Raw genomic sequence first — 21,632 nt, 5'->3', positions numbered from 1 at the left:
TTAAACATTGAATATGCAAAATACCATTAAAATGCTACAATTTAATTAATTTTAATTCAAGATGCTAGAAAGAATGGAGTGAAACCAAAATGGGGGAAAATGTTCTCTGAAACACAAACAAAATAGTGCAATGAGTGTAATTAAGGAAAAGGAGAAACAATAACTACAATCCCAGCCATTAAAAAAAAAGACACCGCCATGATGAGACCAGATTAGGACCAGAACCCAGACCCAAATACTTACTGACCCCCTTGTGACTTCAGAGCTTCAGTTTGCTCATGGGCAAAACTGAGATGTTATTTACTAGGATCCTAAACACAGCAGTCCCTCATCAAACACGAAGTGCCCCACACACCCTGCCCCTCAACTCTTTTTTTTTTTTTTTTTTTAAAGATTTATTTATTTATTATGTATACATTGTTCTGTCTATACATATCCCCACAGGCCAGAAGAAGGCACCAGATCTCATTACAGATGGTTGTGAGCCACCATGTGGTTGCTGGGAATTGAACTCAGGACCTTTGGAAGAGCAAGCAGTGCTCTTAACCTCTGAGCCATCTCTCCAGCCCCCTCAACTCTTTTAAATTAGTGTTCTGTAGAACCACTAATTTAAAATGTTCTAAAATGTTTTCTTACCTGCCATAACACGTTCTTGACTATATAAAAGTCCACATCCAAAGCAGCCACAAATACAATTAAAGGTAAAAAATAACAATAAAGTGAAAAACTGGGTGTTTTTAGAAGAGGGTAGACAATTTGGTGCACCTAAAATAACAAATGTATGGAAAAATTAGTCTGTTACTTGTGGTAGCTTAGAAGTGTGTCCCCACCCTCCTCCACCCCATCCCCCACCCCACCCCCAAAAGGTTTGTGGTTTGAGGGCTTGATTCCAGCAGGTGGCGCTATTGAGAGGTGCTTGGATTACAAAGATGCTAATTTCACGGTTGGGCTTTTAGGATACTGGCACTGGAGGGAAGGAGGCCACTGATGTGGCGTTCTAGGGTGTATATTGTCCTGACCCCTGACTTTCTAACTCTTTCTGGCATGAGATAAACAACCCTGCTCTACCCCATTCTCTGCCATGATGGTGATGCTGCTCCATCTCCTCACATACCACAGCCATGGAGCCAAACAACCACGGACTGAACATTATGAAACTATGAGTCAAAATACATCTTTCCTCCTTTTGAAGAATTGTTTGTTTTAGTTTTATGTGTATGAATGTTTTAGGTGCATTTTGTGTACATATGCCATATACATGCAGTGGCCCAGGAGGCCAGAGTAGGGTGTCAGATGCCATAGAACTGGAGTTTATAGAGGGCTGTGAGCTGCCGTGTGTGTGTGTGTGTGTGTGTGTGTGTGTGTGTGTGTGTGTGTGTGTGTGTGTGTGTGTGTGTGTGCTGGGAACCAAACCTAGATCGTCTACAAGAGTAGCCAGTGCTCCTAACCACTGAGCCATCTCTCCAGCCCCTCCCTTTCCACCCTTTCCTCCTTTTAAACTGACCTTCTCTGATATGTTTTACATGAACATTGCTTAGAACCTAAAATTGATACTTTCAAAAATGATATATATCCCTTACCATTGGTGTTACCTGAGATAATACTATCCAATTCACAGAAAAGCATTTTTATTAAGCTATTAGATACTTATTTCAATATATCTATTATATATTCTCATACAGATATTCGTGGCTTCACAAAGATCTACTTGGGATTGAAAAAAAATATTCCAGTTAGTCAACAGAGAAATTCGATGTTTAGATGTTGGCATAATCAGTTATTATAAGGCATGGATGATGGAGAGTGAAAATAAATTAATAGAAAACACAACAACGGTTGTTGAAATGCTGTAAATATTCCCTCCTAAAAAGGTGATTCTAGACCATTCCAATTTAACAGCTCCATTATCTAACTTCTCTTTGCCTCAGTCTGTAAGGTGGCTGGAGAGTTTATTGCCGTTGAGTTCCTGCAGGAATGAATGAGCTAACTCAAGGATTAATGAGTTGAGTATAGAGAGCGCACTTGAAAATGAGTGTGGCAGTAGTCGAAGCTCAAATGGTGTTAGCTAAGGGGTGTGGTGGAACTTCAGGAGGTTGGCAGGATTCTGCAGCCCTACACAAATGTATATATATAGGGCTTTAGGTATTACTTCCATCTCAAAAATAAAACATTGAATGGCAATAACTTGTTGATGCACATTGTATCACTGTCAAGGCCAGGCATTAATAAGTTGGGGGGAAAATGAAGGACTATTGTCTTGTGGCTATATTGTGTATAATGCATGTTTCATATCTAATCTGAGAGAAAAGATCGACCATGCTTTATTATGAAAATAACTGCTGCAGGGGCTGGAGAGATGGCTCAATGGTTAAGAGCACTTGCTGCTCTAGCTGAGGACCGGATGAAGTTCCTAACAGCCACACAGTGGATACAGTTGTCTATAACTCCAGTGTCAGGAGATCTGGCACCCTTTTCTGGCTTCAGGGGTACTAGGCATGGCACGCAACACTCTTCCAGACATGCAGGCAAAACACCCCATCCACATAAAATAAATAAATCTTAAAAGAGAAAAGAGAGGCTGCCTTTTTTGTGTCAAGTCTCTCCATGTTTAAAGTGACCATCAGGGAATAAGCCCATGTACCCACAATGGAAAGAAACAAGAACTCCGAAGGAGTAACAAAGGGCAAGGGGTAAGGCTGGGAGAAGGATGGTAAGGAACCTGCCAATGAGATGAACTGTCCTCACTTCCAAACCACTGCTTCATTTGAAGCTTTCCGAACTTAAGACTCTCTTGCTGTATTTCTTACGGGTCTTTCATTCTAGAGATGCTTAGTGTCGTAAAATGCTTAGTGAAATTATTTGAATGCCTGTTCACATTATGTTTAATTCCATAGGGTTGGGTATGTGAGAACGCTTCTGCCTGGTATGCATGAGGTACTGGGGTTGAGCCTCAGGACTGCAGAAGAGGAAACACTTACACATTAGGAGTGGGCCTTGTTTGAGGTGTTTGACCTTTGATTTACTCTCTAACTTATGTATACGGTACCTCAACAAAATGGTAAGCCAGTTGCCCTGTCACAAATCCTGACAGGGAGAGAATCATCAACACAAAGACCTCAGAATTCTTTAAAACCATCTTTGAAAGCCCTAAAAAATAAAAATACAACTTACAATTTCAAAACGTTAATTACCCAATTTGATCATTATGCATTGTATGTTTGTGTCAAGTTGTACTGTGACCCAATAAATATATAAACACATTATATATCAATTTAAGAATAAACCTTATCAAAAGAGATAAATTATATTTTCAAAAAATGTAATACTTAGCCTAGTTATTTAATTTTCAACTTCTGAGAATAGTACAATTGTTACAAATGCTATTTGGGTTTCGGGGATTCTCTCTCTCTCTCTCTCTCTCTCTCTCTCTCTCTCTCTCTCTCTCTCTCTCTCTCTCTGTGTGTGTGTGTGTGTGTGTGTGTGTGTGTGTGTGTGTGTGTGTGTGTAGGTCTAAGGACAACCTTGTTGAATTGGTTCTCTCCTTCCACTTTATATGAGTTCTGGGGATTGAACTCAGGTAGACAAGCTTGTGTGGCAAGTGCTTTTACCTCCTGAAACCACCTCACTGGCTCACAAATACAATCTGTTAAGCATAGAGTACACATAGTTAGGCATCCCTCACAGGAGAGTGTGGAAAATATTGAGGTTTCACCAGACTCATACACTTGCTCACCCAGGCAGGTGTTAGGGTCACTCCATAGGCATCTTAGCGATGGATTTGATGGTGAGAAGTAATGAAAAGCCAAAATTAATATCTATATACTTCATTTTATGTTAAAAACAATTCATTCTGTGCTAAAATAACACATACTCCATAATTTTCCTGGAAAAAAGAAATATTTGAAACTGACTGTAGCATAAGGGTTGCCTCCTTCACAGGACAAGCCATGGGAGGCACTTGTCACTGGCAGGCTGCCTTTAAGCCTGTTCTGTCCAAGACGATTCATCTTTTTCCCCTAGACACAAGACAGACTATAATCCTGTGCATTTGTGCATAAAGCAAGACCCACTGGCAGCCTGGGTTCTTGCATCCTGCCTCCCAGCTTGAAGTTGAACCAAATCAGTAAATAATTGTTGAATACTTCTCATGCTTAAGTCTAGGGAAAGAGATGGTATTCTCGCTGTTTCCACAATGCCCTCTGCTGCTGGCCGCTTATCTCTACATCCTCGGAGTGTGTCTAGAGTCAGCAAAACTCACAGTCATCAGATCATTGTGGGCACCCAAAGGACCCAAAGACCTTGTGACAATATTAAAAATCTCTAGACAAAGCAATTTCACTCCCTGATAAATGATAAAGTGAAGATGCTCTTTGCACATATTTGTCTCATTATTTGGTCCTAGATGATCTTCCTGACTCCAGAAAAGGTTTTGGAGGAGCTGGTCTTTTTCCTAAGTAAATATTCTTTTGCAGAGACCTAGAACTTTCATCCCAGGAGTTAACTGGAGAAAAAAAAAGCACCTGTGTTTTTGACTAGGCTGCTGTATCTCTATGAACATACTACACCTGCTGAATTCTTAATCAATGTTTAGGAGGCCTTTGTTTACAAAGCCCTCTCTAGTTTTCTTCTAGACAGGAAAAGTGGGTGGAGTAAAGAAAAACCCCACCAAAGGCCAAAAGAGCGGCTGGAGGGATTGCTCAGCTGTAAGAACATTTGCTGATCTTCCAGAGGACTCAGGTTCAGTTCCTAGCACTAGCATCCATGGTAGCTCACAAACAGCTGTAATTACATAATTTTGGGAGCTCTCTTCTGGCCTCAGTGGGCACGGCACACACATGGTACATAGACAAGTATGCAGGCAAAACATTCCTGCACATACAATAAAATGAAATCTTTTTAAAAGTCATAACAAACAAAGTTAATGACATCAACTATGCGAATTGTGGATTGCTGGTCTGTGTCCTCTTTGTCTGTTTGCCGAGAAGTCTCCCTTCATGTCATATTTGATCAGGGTAGGCCTGGTCATATGGGCAGTATCAGGAGCTTCTTTCTTATTATTATTAGAGAAACCTGGCAATACATTATTGTGTTATGTCAATACACAATACAATATACATATTATGTCAACACTTAACACATCGCCTCATGCTTATTTGTTTGCCTACCTCCCCCATGAGAAGGCTCCATAATGGCAAGGACTGTCTCACTCTCTTTAATGCATTACCACCCTACCATGCCCAACTAGTGTTACTGAATAGAGACAGACAAAGTGCTCCTTAGAAGCTGAATGAAGCTGGCCTGGCAGCCTTCACTCTCACCTTGAAATTCCATCTGCTGCTCTTTGGATGTAGCTGTGATCTCCTCCTACAATGAGAAAAGTTTCTAAGGACAGAGGGGTCTCGCCTGGCCACTTACCTCCCAGAACAATAGTAGCACATATCATAATTGTGAAATGCTTCTGGACCACAAAGTAATCAGCTGGCCTCCCGCAGAGCAAATCAGGCTTGTTGTCATCTTTTGTTGCCCAGAAAGAAAAACTGTTGTTTGACATTGTGTTTCCAGAAGTAACTTGTACTATGGCAGACTACCCTGTTGTAAAATGGGGGGAAGAAAAAAGATGGGATGAAGGATCGTGAGACCTACCAGGGTCCAGTACATCCACACTCCACCTAGCTGAGGGGGTAGCACACTCAGATCTGAGCACATTAACACCACTCACTCTCCATCATGCTCCAGGAATATTAACAAGGAAGTAGCAGCAGCCTTGGTGTTTCAGTATCATAACGCTACCCACCCGTGGGAAGGAGTGAACCGGACTGTGCTGCTTTTGTAGTGATCTGACCACAGCACTTGGGTGGAGCAGCGAGTCTCTCAAAGGCCGAGACTGAGTTCTTGGCTTTCATTAAGGCTGTAAACACAGTTCGCAGGCCAAGACAGGCTCGCCATGAACACCTGACCAAGAGAACTCTTTGAGAGGGAAGGAGTAAATGCCATACTCCTCATTCTCCACAAGTACAACTCTGGAATTCCACCTTACTGCTCCAACTTCAAAACTTATTTTTCCTCTCTCAGCAAATGAGAAGCAAGGTAAGTTGCATCACATCAGTTAAAGTTGGGAATGAGGACAGAGGTAAACAATGTTTTAAAAAAAAAAAACTGAAAAGACTGAGGTTGAGGTTTGATTTGTGAAGCCTTTGACTGAAGTAGAAAAAGTACCTCTTCCTCAGGACCATGAAGCCTGACCACAGGCGGGTGGCTTGTCCTATCAACAACAGGCTGGATATCATCCCTGATGCCCCCACTGAAATGGTGCCCTGGGTAAGACAAAGTGGGCATAAATGTTTGTGACGGTCCTGAGAAGGACTTGGGCTCCTCTGTTGTTTCCTTATAGCTAGCTAACCTGAAGGTTCCTGAAGTCACTTCAGGAATAAACATCTCTTGCCACATTTTATACTCATTTGTTATCAGTCACAAAGATTCTAATGTAAAGAAGGAGTTGGCCACCATATCCACAACTTACTCTCCATCCTTCAAGCCGCCCTTCAGGTCCTTATCTCCAAGCCCTCATCCCCATGTCAATGACCTTAAAACCGAGTTCTTTCCCAGAGATGTGTCCTTCCAAGCCTAAGCTTCAGAGTTGACATCAAAATGCAGCCTTTCAAAATCCCAAAGGGCGGAGCTCAGTTGTGGTCAGCTCTGCATCTGTTTGCCAGGGTCAGTACTGCCAACTGATACCAAAGCCAAAGCTGTTTCCATGCTGACTTCCCATTGGTTTCTTGCCAACCTGCTTTTGTTCTGATTGGCTGCACTCATTCTTCTCACCTCCAATCCAGAAGGAGTTATTGAGTTGCAGAGGAGCATGCATTTAATGGCCACACTGTGGTCTACACCTACAACTGTTTTTAACTGATTTCCTTTGCCTGACATAACAGATGAATGGGTCAAAGAGAGCCACACAGACAGAACCTCTGGGGTTTTAAAAACATACAGGACGTTTTTCTTATGCCATTTCTATCCAGTTCAGCCCTGACCCCCTTGGGCACTGCACTGCCATCTCCCTGACTCGTTTTTGAAATTAACTTTTAGCTGGCATACCGAATAACAGGTTTCACTGTAACTTCTTATACACGTAACATCTTATACATGTAACATCTTATACATGTATGTTCTACTTGGCTCACATTTGTGCTTCTCACTATCCTCCTACATCCCTACTCCCCTTCTGCTTTCGTGGTGTATCCATCTTACCCACTCATTGCCCTTCTGGTTCCTTTAGACTTCTTCCACTACACAGACCTCCTGATTCATTCTAATTTACCGTTTGCCTTTGCTGCTTCTCCCCTTTCCATATTTAACGTTCTCATTTTCCTCCATTCAACTCATCCTTGAATTTTAGTTCTTTGCTTGAAGGTACAATGTCACCCACGCTCCCCAGGACATATTCATCAACAAATTCTTGATGCCTAGCCTGTGATTTGGGGGCTCCAATCTAAATTACTAGAAACAAATACAGCTCAATATTTCTTCAATGACTACTAATCATCAATTTGCAGTTTGCTGCCATGGAGGAGTCATGTTGTGTGTAGGGAATTCTAGTCTCCCTATGCCTTCCTGATCAAGGTTGCTGCATGTGCTCTTCCATAGAGCTCCAAGGGGAGAGAGCATCACAGCAGGAAGCTGGCTGAATCTATCATCTTCTGCATCGCTTCTGTGTTAGAGAAACTCTGAAGGACATCTCAGTGAGACTGAATTTCAGTCAAAAGTTCTATGTCTGCCCCTCAATTATAACTAAAACATCTGCATCACCCTAAAATATGCTCTGCACCTTTCTTATTTGTGTAGACGTATGGTTTTCTTACATCGCAGGACCAAAATTGTGGAAGAACTTTCACTAGGCTGCTTTCATGTCCCTCACCTGACACCCACCTCGCTATGCTTTCTCTCAATGTACTTCACTTTAGATCACCGGTTGTCACTTGGACGCCTCAGCTGCACGGCCTCAGGTCGTTTTAAACCATGCCTTTCACTGATGTTTCGCTCCTATCCTTTCACTGATGTTTCGCTCCTATTTCACTCTTGTCCTCTCTCTCTCTCTCTCTCTCTCTCTCTCTCTCTCTCTCTCTCTCTCTCTCTCTCTCTCTCTCTCGGTTCCACCAAACCTGTGACTACAACCCTTGTAGTTTTAAGTTCCAAGATTCAGGTTCTCCAAGTCCACATACCTCAGGAAACTTGGACAAAATTCACATTCAGCCCTGGCTTAGACATGGTACTGAAAGCCGGTGACAGCACCTAATTAAACTGCAGGAGTGACAGAACTACTCTTCATTACAACCTCCCTGATAGAGAGCCTTTTTAAAAGCCATAATAAAGTTGTATTTCACACTTGGGAAGTAGAGGCCAGATATCTGAGTCTGAGGCCAGCCTGGTCTACAGAACAAGTTCCAGGACAGCCAAGGCTACACAAGAGAAACTCTGTCTCGAAGTAAATAAATAAAATTTATATTTCACCGTTTTGAGCAAAGCCAGCAGAAGTAGGCGTTGATAGCCTTGGGGAGCTCAGAGGCTGAAGTGTGCTTTGCCCCATCCTGTCTTTTGACGACAGACTATACTATGTGACTAAGACAGGCCTGTAGCACAGGTGAGTCAGTCATCATTTTCCATCTCCCAGTAAGTTGATTTGGTCAAGGGTGGACATGGGACTGCAGAAAGATGAGTCAGACAGTTCCTTATGCTGACATATGCCACTTCTGAGAAAGATAGATAGATGTGGCAGTTCCGTTTCCAGCTGGGTGTAGCTGTGATGCCATCCTAGAACATCCGGAAACCAACCTCTCGGCTGCATGGAAAAAAAAAAAAAAAGCCCTAATATCTGAGAATCCCGAGGTGCCATCCTAGATGTTTCTAACTTCTTAACCCCTGTAGTTCTGCCCTGGATTTTATCTTTTCCCAGAAGTCATTTCTTAGTTTAGTAACTTTTGTCATCTAGGAAGGCTGGGACATAAAGAGCAACTTCAATTTCAAACCTGGGAGCTGCTGGCACATTTATAGTTGTAATCTTACTTGAAAGTTGGTGTGCTCCTCTCTTCAGCTCAGACCCTTCCTCTCACACCTCACAAAAGGTGGGGTGGCACTGGGGCCAAGTTGAGATATAGTCACTGAATCTTTGGGTTCATTACTTAACGTCATGAAAATCTTCCTGTGGCCTCCTAACAAGAGCCCTCTTCTCTAGCTTGCAAGAACATTTCTTTCTTATAAACTGCCTCTAGTAGCCTCATGGAGGATCTGAGGCTTCTGGTTGGGCTGTACTTCAGGCCTGGAGGCTGGCACTCACGATCCCCACTAGACCTTTGCAGCTTCAACCCACCATCCAGTTTCAGAACCAAAGCCACATATTCTGGGCTTCGTTATATCCTTTCACATTTCTGAGTTCCAACATGTATATGGTACATTTTGCTGTATAAACCAATAAATACAAAACTGGGTGACTTAAAACAAAACATTTATTTATCTCAGAAGCCCATGATTCTGGTAGGACTTAGCAGAGAAAGTTGCCTCCACTCCGTATAGCATCAAATAATGGCTTGACTGGAGAATCCATTTCCAAGATGACTCACTCATAGTCGGGCAGGTTGGTGCAATGGTTAGATGGATGAAGTGAAGTCAGAGCTGCAGGCTCAAGCCACAGTTCCTTTCTTCTTGGTCTCCTCACAGGCAGGTTTCTAAGGCAAATCTTAAGAGACTGAGGCAGAAGCCACATCACCTCTGGTAGCCTAGCCTTGGAAATGGCACAGAATCACTTTCAACCATAGTCATGGGCTCCCTAGATTCAAGGGAGCCCAGAGACTCATATTTCTATGTTAGAAATGACAGGACCACACAGTAAGAGGAGTGTGTGAAGCGGGAGATTAGGTTTTCCTGGACAATATAATCCACTGCATATCAGACAAATACTGGATTAAATGTCAGCCTTTGACAATGTGGGGTTTTATGTTAAAATAAATATCAATCTGCCTCTATTGTTCGAGAGCAGTAGTTGTCAAAGGTTAGATACTACATTAGTTCTGGTATATGATAAAATTCTATAATATGTGGCAAAATGAGAAAAGTAAGTCTAACGTAAAGTTCCAACCATCATTATATACATCTACTCTTTTGTTATGAAAACAACTTTTGTTATATGATAGTGATAACAGGCAGAAGTTATTGTAATAACATTATATTAATACTCTACCTTTATACTTTTACATTTTTTATTATCAGTGAAACACAAAACCTAAAGAACTACTGTCTAGAACTGATCTTAACATTGAATTAGCCTTTGACTACCTTTCAAATACTATGGAGGCATTCCTGAATTGTTGGCATGTGCTTTTAAAAAAGTAACTACTCTATGCAAGTTCAGAAGACACCATGCAGCTAATAAAATAACATCAAACACAGCATAAAGGCATTTAAATCTTCTATTAATCTATCTATAAGTCAGTGCAACAATAGGTAATAACTGATAATCGTCTCTTGCAAAACAGAAGTTATAGATCCACAGATATAAATAAATGTTTAGAGCCCCACTTCAAAGGAATCTCCGAAATCAAATCCAAGAAGCTCTTGGAAATCACTAGGTCTATGATGAGTTAGAGATAACAGATTAAGAAATATGAAGTTGAGAGAAGGCAGACATAGAGCTGCAATGCTTGATGTGGGTATGGCTTTTCTGTTGGAGGAGTAGGTAATGCAATAGTACATTGACAAAAGCAAGGCATAAGATAAAATTGGTATTTATAATGTAATCAAGCTCTATAAATGAATGGAGATGTAATGAGTTCTATGAGTACTAGGTAGTATGAGGCATGCTAGGTGCTGGGAGTAAGGTAGTACTAAGTGAGTCAATTCAACTTTTATTTACTGACTTTATTTTTATTTATTTTGCATGCTCTTTAGGTATGAGGAAGAGCAAATCAGTCTTTCTTTCAAAAAGATCACTGTTCATTCACATGGCGAGACAAGCATGTGAATAATTCCACTGAGCACAGAATGAGGCTTCTGACACCATAAGTGTCCCCCAAAGAAGGAAGGAAGGGTTAGATTCTCTATAATATTGGAGACAGGGACTGTCATGGGGTAAAGAAAAACAATTGTCCCACCAAGAATCAGGATTGAATTCTGAGAGTTTCTGACAGCAAGGGCCAAGAACAAGAGAAGCTAGTGGGGGGGTTAGAAAAGCAGATGATAAGAAAGTTGGGGTGTTGGTAAAAGGTGCCAATCCAGAGATCATACAAATACAGTGTTAGCAAGTGTATCAAAGGCTATAAAATATCCGAAGACAAAGATTGAGAGACAAAAGAGGGAGAGAGAGATTATTCTAGTAGATAGTTCAAAATGCTTCTGAAACAGAAGGGAGTTTCAGAACTCTCTTCCTCCTTACCAGGAGCACAGACCTGAAAAGCTCTGTTGTATTCATGATCAAGGCTCAGAAACTGCGGCTTAGAATGAAAATAACAGCAACAAAGAAGGGCACCTGGCCTCTTCCCAGTGATCCCAGTGCTGATGTGCACTGAGTATCCTGAAATATACGTATTAAAAGGGCCAAACACAGATCCCCTTCTACTCCCAGCAGCAAACACCCAGGGTGTCTCGCAGATGGGCTAACACTAAAGCTTCTGCTGAAGGAAGCTGAATGGAAATTGCTCATATATTGAAAAGATCTCAAACGTGAGATTTGGAGAAACATTTAAACCAAGATTACCTCAATGCCATGACCAAGAGAACATGGCCTGGTGAGTGTTACTGAATGGCTTCCCTGTTTTCTTTCTCCTCTCAAGTAAAAAAATAGTTTGCATAGCGAGACAAAGAGGAGGAAGTGATAAGAACGAGGAATATTCTCTCTCCTTTCTTTTTTTATATTTTATTTTCTATAAAAATCTTTCCCGGAAAGTCACAAAAGAATAGGAAGTTCAGGATCCTGCTTAATTTGACTAGAAAAAGGACTTTTCAACAAATTTTTGAGTAACCATGACCTTTAAAACCTGGGCAATAGAACAGAGAATGGTAGGAAGTGGCATGGTGCCAGTTACAATATCTATATTACCAAACCTCCTAGAGAGGGGAAGCTAGCCAGATTTGTGTTTGTTACAGATATTAAAGGTAACAGTGGGCTTTTCCCAGAAACTGTCTCCTACCTTCCAGGTAAAATTTAATTTGGACATAAAAAGTAAGAGCTAAAAATCAAAGGAGCCTGCCCCAAACAACTGTTAGTATTTGCTGCTTGAGAGAGAAGGAACAGATACTTTCCTTTAAAAATGGCCTAGTGCATCTTTTGAAAATGATTTCCCTGGTCTAGTGGAAATGTCTTGCCTTAGCTACACAGAAAATGATTAGCTTCTCTGTGTGGTTTTGAAATCCTGGCTCGGCTCTTCCGAAGGAATGCAGAAACTCATGAGGAGCCTTGATAGGAGGACTCATGAGGTGATGTGTTTGGAGGAGCAGAGGCCCAGCCCCTGAGCTAGGTGTGAGTATTCTGAACAGCCTTGCACAAAGCCAGGCTGACTGAATTTGTATCCAAACATTTCTGAAAACCCTGGGTCTATTTCTTGAATTCAGCTGGCAGGAATTGATTTGTCTTATCGAATGCTGGAAGATAACGTAGACTTCTACACCATCTGGGGTCTGTAGAAGGCACAGTCTTGATTTCTTTGCGGACCACGGCTTAGATTATCGATCTGGCACTTTTCACTTGACCTGGAAGAAACACATTTTTAAATGACATTTAATTAGCTTGAGATATGGAACACGATGAAGCCAGTTTCTCAAACAATGGGCATGGAATACATCAGTATATCCTAGCCTGAATCAGCCATTAATTAAACCCCAGCACTTGGGTACATCAGTTCCAATAGTCTCTGCCTTTCCTGTAGTGGGTATAGCCACAAGGTCATATTTTCATACACTCATCTTTCCTGTAGTGGGTAAAGCCACAAGGACACACTTTAACACACTCGTTTTTCCTGTAGTGGGTAAAGCCACATGCATGCACTTTTCACACACTCTCTTTTCCTGGTGTTTCTTGGCCACTACCTAGAGGATTAAAATGCTGACCCCTTTTCATCTTCATTTCTTAGTTGTAAATTGAAGGATCATTTCAGACGTTCCAGCAAGACCCAGCACGGCATCTTATGTTATGAAGGTGCCTAGAGGGGCTGAAATGTAGGGAACCTGAGGGAAGAAGCAATTCTTCTGCAGAGGTGAGGAGGGGGGAGGAGAGCTGTTGGGTCAGCTCAATGATGATGATGATGATGGACTAGGCGGGAAATGGACTGTCTACCAGTTACTGAGGTCTTAATCATCTCACTTCTGGACTGTGGGGCTCAACTTCCTCTAAGTTCCTTGCCCCCCAAACCATTTTATAAAGAAAGGAAAATTATTCTCCCTCACTTAATCCCTCATCTCTGCTGACCCTAAAGGTCTGTTTCTCTGTGTGTTTGAGACAGGGCCTCGCTATGTAGCCCAAGCTAGCCTCAAACTCCCGGGCCTCCTGCTCCAGCCATCCACGTTCTGGGATTATAGGCACACAACACTAAATACCTTGTGGGGGGCACTAGTACAGACACACCCGTGTGAGCTGTGCATGTGGATCCACATGCCTTTGGAAGTTACAGGACAAGTTCAAGTGTCCCACTTCAGATCATGCCCATATTGTTTTTTGATACAAAGTCTCTCACTGGCCTGGGGCTTGCTGATTCAGCAAGGCTAGCCTGCAAGTGAGCCCCGGGGATATGCCTATGTCCACCACCCCAGCACTGGAACAAGCACATGACATCCTGTTCATCGGCTTTAGTGGCTTCTAGGGATCAAATTCAGGTCCTCAAGTTTGTGAGGCAAGCATTTTACTGACAGAGCTCTCTCCAGACCTAAAAGCTCTATGATGGCGCCCCACTGCCCATCAAAGAAAGCTTAACGCTGTCAGATTGTTTTTCTGTAGTCTTAACAAAATGATCACAAGTTAACTCTGTGGCCCTGGGTGCTGCCTTGCTTGACGTGAGGGCTACAGTCAGCCAGATGGGAGCTCTCCACATCCTTAGCCCCTGCTCTGAACCTCTCATCGGTAGCCTGTGTTTTCAATGTAAAACTGTCAAACTCTACCCTGGCTTCACGGCAACAACTCCTCCAGCTTCGGTGGCTTTTTCTTTGTTCCTTTGGGCCTCTCTGAAGTTCACCTTTCCAGGTATACAATCTGTAGATTACCCGCAATCTACATAAGCAGCTGCTTAAGACGGGGAACTCTAAAGACTGCCTCCTTTCAAGGGACCTAGGGGAGTGCCACCTACCTGCTCAGTAGACATTAGTTAGGTAGATGGCAAGGGCGAGCCCCTCATACCACCACCTATATCAGCCTAATCATCTCAACCTCTTAAAACCTACAACCCCTCTTGACAAACATAAATAACTTGGGTAATAAATGCGCCACACACAAAAAAAGTGAAGTTGAACTCCATCCCATGCCATAAAGAAAAAAAAAACCATAACAAACTATATATCACAGTACTAAATGTGAAAGCTGTAAAACTCTGAGCAAAAACATAAGTTTACATCTTGGTAACCTTGGGCTAGGCAATGTATCTCAGATACAACACTGACAGCTTGGGCAAAGGAAAGATGAAGCTTTTGTGCTTCAAAAGATATAACCAGGAGAAGGGAGACAAACTCACCCAATCAGGCAGTGCCTTCTCAGTGACATCTATTAATAGCCAAAAGAGCTGTCTGCAAAATCTCGGGTGCTGCTACCTCACAGCACCACACATTATTCTGAGTGGACGGGGCATTGTTGCCTCAGTGCTGTGGTAAAGCTGTTCATTAACTGAGCCACAACACAGACAAGTGCCACCCACATCCCTGTGTGGAGGCTGGAGATTGGAATATAATGCCACTCTTTCATCCTTAGCTGCAATTTGGATATGCCTCCCTGGGTGGCCGTTTCTTCCTTCTTTCGTAGGGTGGGAATTATTCCAGTTAGAGCCTATGTGCCAACTCAACAAAACACCCTAGCAGATGAGGGCAGTTAGCCAACTTGCCCCCTTTCCCTGACTCTTCTGGACTGTCCAAGTGGGTCTCTGGAGAAGTTCTAGAAACTTCCCTGAAGTCTCTTTTGGCATTTAAAACATTATCTCTTCAATGATGGACTTGAATGGGAGACCAACAAGATGAATCCCTTCTTTGTGTTCCCGGTCCCAGCTCTTCTTTCATACCCACACTTCCTTCAGGTGTGTTGTCAGCAGTGAATTGGGAATGGCCTAAAGTAACCTCAAATTCATGATCCTCCTGCCTCAGTCTTCCCAGTGCTGAGATTACAGGCATTTGTCACCATGTCCAGCTCAGAGTCATGTTTCTGATAATATACTTGAATCCAGAATATATAAAGAACTGTTATAATAGGATACTTCAATTTTAAATTTTAAAATAGTCAAAATGAATAGTTCTCCAGCATAATTACACAAATGACCAATAAACATATGAAAAGATGGGCTGGAGGGATAACTCAGCCGTTAAAGGCTAAGCTCACAACCAAAAATAAAAGAGTTTGGTTCCCAGCAACCACAGCTGTCCCTCTAGCTACAAAAAACAAACAAAACAAAAAAACAAAAAAGACATATGAAAAGATGTTTATAATTATTAGTGATCAGGGAAATTTACATCAGAGTATGATGTTACTTCACACCCACTGTGTGTCTAAAGTATTTTAAAGACAATAATAAACATGAACAAAGGCATGGAGAAACTGGAATCTTCATTGAGGAGATTGAAAAACAGCTTAGCAGTTCCCCAGAAGGCTAGATAGACATAGTTACCTACGACCCAGCAATTCTACTCCTGTTTACATGCCCAAGAAAAACTAAAGCATATGGCAATAGACACAGTTCATTTCAGCATTATGTATACTAGCCCAAGAGTGGAAACCAAAATATCCTCTGGTCAGTAAATGGATCAAATTTGTATCCATACAAGGGAATTTTATGTACCCATATTAAGTGGTAATACATCTTAGAGAATAAGTGAACAAGATAAGCATTATGCCAAGGGACAGAAGCCAACCACAAGGGCAAAGTGTATGTTATGATTCTTTTGATGGAAAGTTGAGAGTAATCAGAACCAAGCTGGGCATGATGTCTCACATCTGTAATCCCAGCACTTGACAGGATGAGGCAGGAGGATTATAGCAAGTTTGAGGTCAGCCTGGTCTACCTCACAAGCTCCAATCCAGGCAGGGTTACATAGCAAGACCCTGTGTCAAACAAACCCATACAGATAGAAAGTAAAGCAGTGATTGTCAGGGCTTGTGGGGGAGGAATAGAAGGCACCTATTAATAAGTATAGGGCTTCTTTATGGGGTAGCAAAAGGCCTAAAACTTGAAATGGTGATAATTATACAACTTTTTGAATATACTGAGAAGTACTGACTGGAGCTTTAAGGGGTGAATTTCAGAAAATTGTGTGACAATAATGCTGCCACTTTTAAGATCTTAGGTATACCTGCCAATGAGATTCTGATATGTGCATTTCTTCTGGTCTCAGGATATTATTTCTACAGTGGTGTCCCCCAACCAGAAACAAAATTATAATACTGAAAATCTTTTCTAGACTCTAATACTCTGTCTCCAAGAAGATCACCCTTTTCCTGGATGAGAATCTCGGGTCAAACAAAATCTATGTCATAAGCTAGGCAAGGTAGTATCTGTGATCTAAGTATTCAGTGGGCATCAATGCCATAAGCTGGGCAAAGTGGTACCTGTGGTCCAAGTACTCAGTGGGCACAGGCAACCTAAGCCACATAGCAAGACCCTATTTCAAAAGACTCAAAGACAGGAGTGGGAAGATCATTCGGGGGCTAAGAGAACTGGATACTCTTGTAGAGGACTTGGGTTCAGTTCCCAGCATCCACATGGTGGTTCACAACCATCTTTAGATCTGACACTCTCTGACCTCCAAGGGCGCCAGGTGTGTATGAGGGGACACATACATGCATGCAGGGAAAAAAACTCATAAAATTAAATAAATAAATCATAAAAGACATTATAATCATAAAATTTAACAACTGGTAAATATAATATCAAGATTAGAATCAGGCATATCTTACCTAAAGAATTCAGTTATTATTAGTGGAATAAAGACAGTTAAAATCATATATCTCAGAAAGAACTGAACTGAATTATTATATATCCTGATGTTCAAGCCCGAAACTTACGTGGTGTAGACATTTTTGTGAGGATGGGAGTCATAATTTCCTCTAGTTGTTGTTTCTGCTCAAAAAGCTCACTGATGGAAGCTTCTGGATGGGTTTCCAACCACTCATTTTTCATACGACATGCATTGAGGATAGTGTTCTGGGAACAGAAATAGTGGATTTATTTCCACTTATTTATTAAAAAATAAGACTGGTAGTATCTCTGGGATCGGCAGCACAGCTTAGTGGCTAAAGGCATTTCTATCCAACCTGATGACCTAAGTTTGATACACAGAACCCACGCAGTGGAAGGAGAGAACAGATTCACACAAACTGTTCTCTGATCTCAACATATATGAATGCCAAAGCATTCACACACACACACACACACACACACACCATGTGCAAGTACATACACACATACAATAAATAAATGTAATATTGTCTTTACAAACTGGAATATTTCTAAGACTGTGCTATCTGAACCTTATCCAATACAGTAACCCTTAGGTATATTTAGTTCTTGAGTATTTGAAGTCTGGTTAGTGGACAGAAGAACTAAATTTTAAATTATATTTAATTTTATATAATTAAAATTGAAATAACATATTGCTTTTGACCAGAATTGTCTAACCAGTAGAATGAGAAATCATGAAACTCACCATTGAACATCGAGAGGCCTTAAATCAGTCCACTCTTTCTCCCTGATTCTGTTTTTGTTGAGCTCTCTTGATGAAAGAAGTGTTTTCAAAAGTTGAAAAATAGGTGGATAGTAGGGCTAGAGTTATGGCTCAGCAGTTAAGAGCATTCGCAGAGAACCTGAGTGCAGTTCCCAGTACTCACATGACAGTTCACAGCCATCTGTAACTTCAGTTCCAGGAGATCCTACACCCTCTTCTGGCCTCTTATAGGTACTACACATATGGTACACATACATACATGCTGACAAACAACACTCATGCCCATAAAATAAAAACAAATAAAGCTTTGGAAATTGTGGACTACAGGAAACTCAGTAAAAATGATACTTTACTTCCTTTCAATGGTGTGCTGGAGGAGGAAGTTCAAAAAAGTTCTATTAAACCACACACCCACAACACATTCCTGATGTCTGCTTAAAGACAGTTCTCACATGTGCCTCATAAATACAGACAGAATGTGTCAGCCAGAAAAATTAAAAGTAGAAAGTATTTATTACAGTAAACTTTATAATAATGAATACAAATTAACAGCCTGTTGATGTGTACTTTCCATAGATACGGAAGCTTGCAAAAGAGACAGATTCGAGAAGTGTTTGTAAGATACCCAGATAGGGAAAAAGCAAGTCAATAATAATAGTAATATATATAGTAGTACCCCAATTTTATAGCAATAAGATCTCCTTTACAAATCTCTATTATTTGTGTTTATATAAATAAAGAGTAAAATATGATGAAAATAACATAAAATCACTATCAGAACTCCAGGGTAATAAAACTGGAAATGAGAAGGGAATTTCATTTGTTTTGGATCACTTTTTTTTCTAATTAATGGTGTGTGAATATTACATTTTTGCTGAAATGCAGAGGCTTTTTGTCACAGTTGACAAAGCACTGTCCCTTCGTGGTGAGAGCCCTGTGAGTGCAGGTCCAAGAGCCCCAGTTCCTACTCTAATCAAATGTTTTCTGTACTTTCTTTCACAAGAAATATGATGTCATTTATGAAGCTACAAGTACAATGTGTGCCTTAGTGAGATTATCTGATGCTCGTTAAGCAACAGCTAACTTTGATTTTCATCAAATAATGTCAAAACAAATTCTCATGCATCCTACATAACAACACAGAGAGCAATTTAGAGCCTCTAATACCTGGAATATATGTAGTCTTGTTGTGTAGCCCTGGCTGGCCTGGTTCTCAGAGTGTAGCCAGTTTTGTCTAGAACTCAAGGTAATCCTCCTGCCTCAGATTCCCAACTGTTGGAACACAGGCTGCCACTATGCCTGCTTATTGTGTACAATTTTAATGTATATCCAAATCAATTTTTTTTAACTTTTTCTCATTTTGGAAGGTTTGATACATGTAATATGTATACATACTAAAGTGTATCATGTATGCTTTAAGCTTTGAAGCAAAATATGGAATTGGATACCAGAGGAGCACAGTACTCCAACAGATGAATAGAAAATTAACAGCTCCCAATTCCTCCTCACCTCTGGCTACTTCCCCCAGAGGCAGAAGCATGATCCATGCTTCTCCCTTTGTAGTTTTATGATTAAAATAGGTATTGCCGACAATATGCTGAAAGGGGGGGTTAGCTTCCTAAAAACCTTGGCAAGTTTTAGTTGGTTTGTCTGTTTTTCCAAATTTTCACTCACTACAACGTTCTAACATTCACCCATGCGGCCAGGTATAATATTTTGTGTATCAACTTCATTTACTTTGTATCATCGCTTATCAGAAGCTCACTAAAGAAGGGGGAGAGAAGGAAGAGAAGGAGGAAAAGGAAGGAGCGGGAGGAAGGAGAGAGGAGCATTAAGGAGAACTGTCTACCTCTAGAACATCAGGACAGGTAATGATCACATCACGGTACCTTGTCATCCTTGAGGAGTTTCCCCGGTCCCTTTTCCGGTTCAGTAACGATGAGAGAGGACTTTATAATAAACTTTTTCAGAATCAGCCTTGCATCTGAAAAAACATGACAGAAAAATGCAAAATAAGACAAAACACAAAAGGCAAACTGCACTGTTTGTGCAGCCCATCACACAGCCAGAACTTGAAAGGTTTGTGGAGACAGTCCACTGTCACTGTCTTTGAGGACTTCAGAAAAACAGCACTCAAGGGCACATCACTTCAGAGCACTCAGTGTGTACCTAGAATTAGGACAGGATTTTTGAAGGCCCAAAGAAATACAAAACATGACTGGGTCCCAAATTGACCATATCTGTCAAAAATCTGCAAGGTCTCTTTTGCTGTATGATGCAACAGTCACACATTTCAGGGATCTGAATCAAATGTTTGGTAGCCATTATCCAGCCCACCACAGCCTTCTCTCTCATCCACTCACAATTCAGATGCATTTCACAGGCAAAATACATCTACCCCACCCCAATACCACCAAAAGGTATGACCATATCAACTCAAACCCGAATTCTCATCTAAAGAATCACAGCTCAGAAATCCAAACCTCAACCTCTCAAGCATGTGTACAAGGTCTGGGTGAGATTGTATGTGATCTGTCCTAGGCCAAAAATTCCTCTCTCTGTGTGGACCTGGTGAGCCAGAAACTATTTCTCTTCTTCCAAACTATAATGGTGGCACAAGCACAGAACACAGTCATAGGCATTGCCGTTCAAAATCATTTCAAAATACAGCATACAAATTCCACTAGGTTTCAGACCTGGGGGTAACTCTCTCCATCCTCTGCACTGAATCATCTTTCCCTTTTCATGAATTGTATCATGTAAGCTGAGCTGGTAGTTCAAAGATATAATTCCAAAACTTAAGAAGCTGAGGCTGGAAGATCTGTGGGTTCAAAGCCAGACTGGGTTACATAGAGTTCCAGGACAGCCTGGACCTCATGGTAAGACCCTGCTTCAGGAGGATGTGGAAGAGGAGGAGAAGGAATGAAAAGGGAGGCAGGGAGAATGGAAAAAGAAAGCATGTGCTAGCAGCTGAATAGCTTTATTAATCTGTTCCTGCCTACAACATTTTGGTAGGCCAATACTCTTCTTTTTATTTTAATTCTCTCTGTCCTTTTATTGAAAATGGTATTTCTATCAATGTAACACTCTCAAAATCCTTGTGAGACACATCACAGACATTCATCTAGTCAGAAAGAGGCTCCTCCTGATCTTTTGTGGATAATTTAAGTTCCATCCTGACTTCTGCATCAATGGCTGGGAGAATTCGTGACATGTACTCCCCAACAATTCAGCAGCAAAAAAAAAAAAAAAAAAAAAAAAAAACTGTCCATCCATACGATGTCTTTCCCTCCAAAGCTTATTGTCTTCACTGGGACTCTTTTAATATTTAGTACCTATGTTATTAATAGACTGTCACTGTAATAAAATGACTGAAATAAGAAACATAAAGAGAGAAAGTTTATTTCGGCTCAAGTTTCAGGTTTCAGTCTCTGGGTAGTTAATCCTGTTGCTTTTGGGTCTATGACATGGTAGCATTCTAACAGGGAGTGTGTGAGAACAAAGACCTCGGGGTCAAGAACAAATGTAAAGGACAGGAAGGGGCTGAGAGCCCACCAGTCCCTGCAAGAGCCCATCTCCAGTGACCAGACCTCCTACTAGGTCCCATTTCTCAAAGTCTCCACTGACTCCCGATAGCACCAAACTGAGGAGGATGCCTTTGGGTGCAGGGGCTTTCGGGGAACACAGTTCAAACCACAGCAGCTTGTCCTGCGATCTGCCTGTGCTGCATTCCCACACTG

The 21,632-nt window shown here is 41.4% G+C and overlaps 2 protein-coding genes across 8 annotated transcripts in view; both read right to left on the bottom strand.

Annotated features, from left to right (window-relative positions):
* Nucleotides 1–6,929, bottom strand: part of Slc9c2 (solute carrier family 9 member C2 (putative)) — a 58,154-nt gene extending 51,225 nt beyond the window's left edge. For 2 of the 6 annotated variants that reach the window (XM_042258421.2, XM_076547821.1), the window contains exons 1-4: nucleotides 6,823–6,929; nucleotides 5,416–5,589; nucleotides 3,047–3,147; nucleotides 637–765 (exon numbers count right to left, since the gene is read on the bottom strand). In XM_042258421.2, the coding sequence (XP_042114355.1) occupies nucleotides 637–765; nucleotides 3,047–3,147; nucleotides 5,416–5,551 (366 nt within the window). In that variant the 5' untranslated portion in view covers nucleotides 5,552–5,589; nucleotides 6,823–6,929. The other 4 variants (XM_042258419.2, XM_042258422.2, XM_076547822.1 and 1 more) reach the window with 4 other exon arrangements.
* A 2,553-nt stretch (nucleotides 6,930–9,482) lies between these two features.
* Ankrd45 (ankyrin repeat domain 45) overlaps nucleotides 9,483–21,632 on the bottom strand; it is a 31,866-nt gene continuing 19,716 nt past the window's right edge. For both annotated transcript variants that reach the window (XM_015998244.3, XM_015998245.3), the window contains exons 4-6: nucleotides 19,782–19,876; nucleotides 17,234–17,372; nucleotides 9,483–12,735 (exon numbers count right to left, since the gene is read on the bottom strand). In XM_015998244.3, coding sequence (XP_015853730.1) covers nucleotides 12,704–12,735; nucleotides 17,234–17,372; nucleotides 19,782–19,876 — 266 coding nt within the window. In that variant the 3' untranslated portion in view covers nucleotides 9,483–12,703. The remainder of the gene's footprint in view (nucleotides 12,736–17,233; nucleotides 17,373–19,781; nucleotides 19,877–21,632) is intronic.

Source organism: Peromyscus maniculatus, chromosome 11, assembly GCF_049852395.1.
Source record: "Peromyscus maniculatus bairdii isolate BWxNUB_F1_BW_parent chromosome 11, HU_Pman_BW_mat_3.1, whole genome shotgun sequence".
NCBI lineage: Eukaryota > Metazoa > Chordata > Mammalia > Rodentia > Cricetidae > Peromyscus > Peromyscus maniculatus.
The sequence above is the reverse complement of the archived record's forward strand: the minus strand, read 5'-3'. Positions and strand labels throughout refer to the sequence as shown.